General features: G+C 58.8%; 1 protein-coding gene across 1 annotated transcript; it reads left to right on the forward strand.

Annotated features, from left to right (window-relative positions):
- Positions 1-246: 246 nt before the first annotated feature.
- On the forward strand, positions 247-5,571 carry FBLN7 (fibulin 7). The gene is given in 8 exon segments (XM_066546090.1): positions 247-1,351; positions 1,353-1,525; positions 1,625-1,795; positions 2,124-2,249; positions 2,333-2,470; positions 2,852-2,989; positions 3,982-4,120; positions 4,448-5,571. Coding segments are annotated over 8 exon segments (1,398 nt in total). The 5' UTR covers positions 247-1,211; the 3' UTR covers positions 4,821-5,571.
- Positions 5,572-6,613: the final 1,042 nt, after the last annotated feature.

The raw sequence follows: 6,613 nt of genomic DNA on the forward strand, positions 1-6,613 counted from the left end.
GGGGCAGCGCGGGGGCGGCGCGGGCGGGGCGGGGAGAGCGCGGGGCAGCCGGTCCCGGAGAGCGGCGGGGCCGCACCGCACCATGGCGGGGCCGCGGGGGGCGCGGGGCCGCCTCCCGCCGCTGCTCCTGCTGCTGCTGCCGCTGCTGCTGCCGCTCCCGGCCGCGCCGGCCGCCCAGGTGAGGGGGGACCGGGACCCCGGGAGGGGCTTTGGGGGGCTCCTCTCCGCTTCCCGCTCGCTCCCCGCTGCCGTGCGCCCCGACAGCCCCGCAGCGCTGCCCGCGCTCCTGCCCCGGCAAACAGGTGGGCAAAGCCCCAACCCGCGCTTAAACTGCACGTGAGCCGCGCTTAAAGCGCGCGCGGCTTCTTCTGGGCTCTTTTCGCACTTCTTACCCCACACCTGAAGCTCCCCCCGAGCAAAGAATCCCCGTTCGGGGCTTTTGGGAGGGGATTTTCCAGCTTTGCGATGGCTCAGCATCCCGCCGGAGCTCGCGCTGGCTCTCGGAGTTAAACCCAGCCCTAACAAAGAGCTGTTTATTAAAGCCAGCGACGCGCCAGCATCTATTTGCTTTTGCCTCCCTTCCTCTGGGCTCGGGGTATCCCAGAGCTGCCAGCACAGCCCGGCTCATCCCCCCGGCAGCCCGGGACCCCCGAAGCCGCTCCCGGGGAAGCAGAGGACACCGAGTGCATTGCTTGGGCTGCTGCGTTTGTCCTCTCTCAACCCTCAGCAGCTCTTTGGAAACGGGAATCTTTCCACAGTGCGGTTATGGAAAGGGGGAAAGAAATCCCTTCGACCAGGTGGGACAGAGCCCACCACCTCCGCTCGCTTTCCCGGAATTCCATAGCCCCCAGGCCAGTCCCCGTGCGCTCTCTCCTCACTGCACTCCCCAGATTTCTGAACTCTGGGAACGGCTTTGCTCTTTTTCCTCGGTTTCAAGTCAATTCCGCAGGAATCCCATAATAACGATGCCCGTCTCCGGCATGAGTCAGTCCCGTGGGAGCGATCGGTTTGCAGGCAGGAGTCCCACCAGCGTTCCTGGCCCCGGCAGAGCTCACAAGACAGCTGTTTTCCTCTTCTTTTGTCATGTGGAAGTGGGACAGGGCTGGAGCTCCTGCAGGATGAAACATGAGTTATAGCATCTCTCCCACAAAGCGATCCCAGCCCTGCCTGGAGCGCAGGCCTAGGTGGAAAAAACTCCTGGATCTGGGTAAATGCAGGGGAAAATACAAAGTCAGGGCTCTCAGGGAACGTTGGATGCTGCGGAGCTCCTGCGCCAGCCTCCTCCCATGGGCAGCAGGTTGGCTCCTGGGAGGAGTGGCAGCACAGGGAGGTCCCCATCCCTGTCCCTATCCCTGTGTCCCGCAGAGCTGCCTCAGCAGGCAGCAGCTCCTGGCTGCCATCCGGCAGATGCAGCAGCTGCTGAAGGGGCAGGAGACGCGGTTCTCCGAGGGGCTGCGCGCTGTCAGGAGCCGCCTGAGCACCATCCACGCCTCCCTAGCCAAGGCCGCCCCGGAGCTGCCCGCCGGTGAGTCCCTGGGACAGCATTCCAGGGAAATCGCAGGTAAAGGGTGGCTTGGAAGGATAGGCACCTCTCCAAACTCATCCCCTTTCCATGGTCTCACAGCTGCCTGTCCTGCCCTCCAAGCCCCTGCGGATGGGAGGAAGTTCGGCACCAAATATTTGGTGGATCACGAGGTTCACTTTGCCTGCGACCCAGGATTCCAGCTCCTGGGCTCCAGCACACGGATATGCCAGGCCAACGGCAGCTGGACGGGACAGGAGGCCCTCTGTGCAGGTACTGCTCATTGCCTGCCCTGGAATGTCCTTTGGAAAAGTGGATTTATATAAACATGGGGGGATATCGGGTCGCTCAAGGGGGGGAGGGATCGCAGCTGCCCCTCAGAGTTCCAGGGATGCTGCAGCTCCCATGGTTTTGGGGTTTCTCTGTCTTAAGGAAATCTGGGAATTACAGCTGGAGCAGCTCAGCAGGAGAGATGAGGGGAAACGGTATCATGGCTATGATGTGCCTGGTGTAGGGTGCCAAAGCATCCCGGTGTGTGCAGCATTCCTGAGCCTTGCTTCCCAAAAGGAGATAACGTGGAACGTGCCTGCTTTTCCCGCAGAGATCAGAGAGTGCTCGAGCAGCCCCTGCCAGAATGGTGGGACGTGCCTGGAGGGTCTCAACCACTTCAAATGCCTCTGTCCCCCGCAGTGGACCGGAACCACCTGCCAGTACCAGGCTCAGACTGGTGGGTGACCCTTGCTGGGGGATAAATGGGAGTATTTCACCCCCCACCTCATCCCAACTGCCCATCCCGCTGTTTTCCCGCAGCTCCTCCCACGTGGAGCGTGACGGATGACCCGGCCTTCAGCCGGCAGCCCCGCTGTGCCCAGATCGCCCAGACCCAGCAGTGCAGCTGCGATCCCGGCTTCCACATGAGCGGCACGGCTTCCAATGGGATCTGCCAGGGTGAGCCGGGATGCGGGAGGGCTGCGGGGTCACGGAGTCACACTGGAAGGGACCACAGCGGCTCAGGCCCACCATCCCAGAGCACACAGCACGGCATTGTGTCCAGCTGGTTCTGGAATATCTCCAGCGATCGGCGGCTGCTCCAAGCTCCTTCAGGAGGCTCCAAGCCCTCCATCCATGGATGGCTGAGCTCAAACCGGGCCCAGTGTCGCCCTCTGCGGGACACCGCTGGTCACAGCCCTCAAGCTGTGCTCCCATTCCCTGGATTCTGCCCTCGGCCCCTTCCCAACCCACCTCGTGCCCGCTCCTCCAGCCCTCGCTCGCTCCCTGGGCTTTCCCAGGAGGATGGAGTGAGATCTTGGTGAATCCCTGTCTCCGCAGACCTCAACGAGTGCGAGGTGTACCGGCAGCAAGGGGGACCCCGGCTCTGTGCCCACGCCTGTGTCAACATTCCCGGCTCCTTCCGCTGCTCCTGCCCCGCCGGGTACGTCCTGCTGGGCGATGGCAAGAGCTGCGAAGGTGAGGAGGCCGGAATCCACTTGGTCCCCAGTGCTCTGCCATTTTCCCTCACTTTTTTCTCCATATCCGAGGGAAAGGCTGGTGCAGAGGGGAGGGGGATGATGGAGGGATGCTTTGCAGGATGGCAGCGGATGGAGGATGTTTGGATTGGCAGGAGTTCCAGCTGGATGCGGAGCTGGGTGGGGAAATGAATCCCGGGGTTGTGCTGGAGAAGGGAAAATTCTACCAGAGTGCTTCAAAAGAATCCCTAAAAATGAACACAAAATGCTTCTCTGGAAGCAAGGCTGCTCCTCTCTCTCTCTCCTTCTCTCCCTTTCCCTCTCCCCCTCCTTTACCTCTCTGGATGATGGAGCGACACTTTGGGTCTGCACCTCCTTGAAGATGACCCCACTGTGGCTGTGGGGGATGTTCTTGGAGCAGAGAATTCCTGGGAAGAGCCAAAAGTAATGTTAAACCCTCCAGAACTCCATGATCAGTTCAGAGAGTGGCAGCATCTCTCCCAGTCCAGGGGAATTGGGGTGCAGGTGGAAGGCAGTGGGTGGGAATGGTGGGAGGCCAAAACCGCCAAAAGCCTCTTGAAAAACAGGGAATTTTTTGTGCCCTGAAGTGTTGACTGCTGCAGTTCAGGGTGAGAAAATCCCTATTTCCCCATTCCTCCCTGTTTTTCCTGTGTTCCATGGCATCTCACTCCCAGCAAATCCTCTGCATTCCAGCTCCTGCCAGGCATCCCACGGGTGTTCAGTAAATAAAAAGGGACGGTGTTTCCAAACAATCAAGCAGAAAGTTTGGAAAAACAGCTGCCTTCCTGCTGGCAGAGGGCTGCTCTTAACCCATGCTGGCCTGGGGCAGAGCTTGGGGAGCGGGGATGGAATTCTGGGATACTCCCATATTTTTTGGATTGTGTTTAACCTGTGGTTTAGCCTATTTTCTGATGTAAAGGTGAGCTCAGTTGGAGGCTTCCAGGCCCTGACGCCACTTCCCTTGTTTTCCAGATATTGATGAGTGCTCCCTATCCCAGGATAACTGTACAAGCGGGAGCACCTGCATCAACACCGGGGGGGGATTCCAGTGCGTCACCCCCCAGTGTCCCCCGGCCACCGGCAACATCTCCTACGTCAAAACCTCCCCCTTGTAAGTGCGGGGCACAGAATCAAAAACCTCCCCCTTGTAAATGCAGGTTACAGAATCCAAAACCTCCCCCTTGTAAATGCAGGTTACAGAATCCAAAACCTCCCCCTTGTAAATGCGGGGCACAGAATCCAAAACCTCCCCCTAGCAAGTGCGGGGCACAGAATCCAAAACCTCCCCCTTGCAAGTGCGGGGCACAGAATCCAAAACCTCCCCCTTGAAAGTGCAGGGCACAGAATCCACGGCATGGCATCCCTATGGATCCAACGAGGCGGGGTGCGCGGATGCCGCATCCCCCCCAAAAACCTCCCGTTGCTTTTCTTTCCGCAGCCAGTGCGAGCGCAACCCGTGCCCCATGGAGAGCCGCTCGTGCCACCAGGCGCCCAAAACCATCTCCTTCCACTACCTGCCCCTTCCCTCCAAGCTGCAGACCCCGGCGCCGCTGTTCCGCATGGCCACGGCGGCGGCTCCGGGCCGGCCGGGCCCCGACAGCCTCCGCTTCGGCATCGCGGGCGGCAACGAGCGCGGGCACTTTGTGGTGCAGCGCTCGGACCGGCACACCGGGGAGCTGCTGCTGCTGCAGAGCCTGCGCGGGCCCCGCACCGTCCACGTGGACGTGGACATGGCCGAGTACCTGGACCGGGCGTTCCAGGCCAAGCACCTGTCCAAAATCACTCTCTTTGTCTCGGCTTATGAGTTTTAGGGGTGGATCCTGCTCCCTGCTCAGCATCCCATGGCTCACAGGGAATGTCCAGGCTGGAGCTGCTCTGCAGACATCCGGCCTCCCCCCGCTCTGTCCCAAAGTTCTTCTTCCCATGTGGATTTACGCCACCAAATGAGGTGGACAAGCTCATCCTCATCCCCATCCTCATCCCAGCTCCAGAGAGATGATGTCCTGCAACAGCAGATGGAAACCACAGCCCTGATTTCCTTTGAATTCCTGATTTTTCCTTTAGGAAGCAGTGAAGCCAAGTGTGTGGGAAGAGGGAGGCTCATGGCCTTTCCTGCTCCCCTCCCTTGTTGCATCCAGTCCTGCTCCCTAAAAACACTCTTCCACTTCCCTCTGGATGCTGAGAATCCCCCTGGCAGCCTGAAGGGATTGAGGTCTGGTGCCTCTATCCCCTGGGATTGATCAGGGCTGGAACACTCCATGAACATCCACCTGGGTGCCCTCCTTGGCAAATGGGGCAAAGGAGGAATTCCAGGGCTATCCCTGCTCCTTTAACCTCTCAAACGGGGATCCCCCATGGATCCTCCTCACAGCAGAGCTTCGGCTGCATGTGGAGGTGGGAATATTCCCTGCTCCATCAGTCAGAGCCTCCATCCTGGCATAGGAATGCCGGGAAGAGCTGGGATTCTGCTTTTCCCAGGGGGATTCACCCTCCTGCTTATGCATGTTCTGCATGTTCCCTCATCCCACTGGATTTAGTACAATTAAAGGATGATGTAAAGGATGTCACGGGAGTGAAGCATCTGATGGATGTGTGGATGGGGGGAATGCTCACCTGGAGCAGTCCAAGGGGAATCGGGGTCTGGGAGGGCAAGAACCCATTATCCATGATTTTATTTTCCTGCTTTGTTTTGTTTGGCTGATAGCAGGGGGCTCATTCCCACCAGAGCATCCCTGAGCATTTTCAGCCTGCAGCATCCTTCCCCCCAAGGAATCCTCACCCTGGGAATCCTCATCCCTGAGCATCCTTTCCCCTGGGAACCCTCACTCCCTTACATCCTGCTGAGCTGCACCCACTAAAACCATTCCCACTCCTTGTCCCGGGGAAAGAGACTTCCCAAGCATCTGATGGATGTGTGGATGGGGGGAATGCTCACCTGGAGCAGTCCAAGGGGAATCGGGGTCTGGGAGGGCAAGAACCCATTATCCATGATTTTATTTTCCTGCTTTGTTTTGTTTGGCTGATAGCAGGGGGCTCATTCCCACCAGAGCATCCCTGAGCATTTTCAGCCTGCAGCATCCTTCCCCCCAAGGAATCCTCACCCTGGGAATCCTCATCCCTGAGCATCCTTTCCCCTGGGAACCCTCACTCCCTTACATCCTGCTGAGCTGCACCCACTAAAACCATTCCCACTCCTTGTCCCGGGGAAAGAGACTTCCCAAGATGGATCTGTCTCCTCTAGGGGATCGAGCTCCTGGATTTTTTGGGGGGTATAGGAGCCTGGGAAGGGGTTGGATCTCTCCAGCAGAACAAGAAGGGACATTCAGGGCTGTTGTCGGCGGATGGAGGATGTTTGGATTGGCAGGAGCTCCGGCTGGACGTGGAGCTGGGCAGGGAAATGTATCCCAGGGTTGTGCTGGGGGAGGGAAGGGAAAACTCCAGAGTGCTTCAAAAATATCCCCAAAAATTAGGAGAAAATGCTTTTCTAGAAGCATGGCTGCTCCTCTCCCTGCCGCTTCCCAGCCTGGCTGGCCATGCTCCTCCAACAGGCCATGACCCTATTTTGGGATGATAACAAAATCTGGGAGCTGAACACCAGGAATTT

This window comes from Molothrus aeneus, chromosome 3 (assembly GCF_037042795.1).
Source record: "Molothrus aeneus isolate 106 chromosome 3, BPBGC_Maene_1.0, whole genome shotgun sequence".
In the NCBI taxonomy this organism is placed as follows: domain Eukaryota; kingdom Metazoa; phylum Chordata; class Aves; order Passeriformes; family Icteridae; genus Molothrus; species Molothrus aeneus.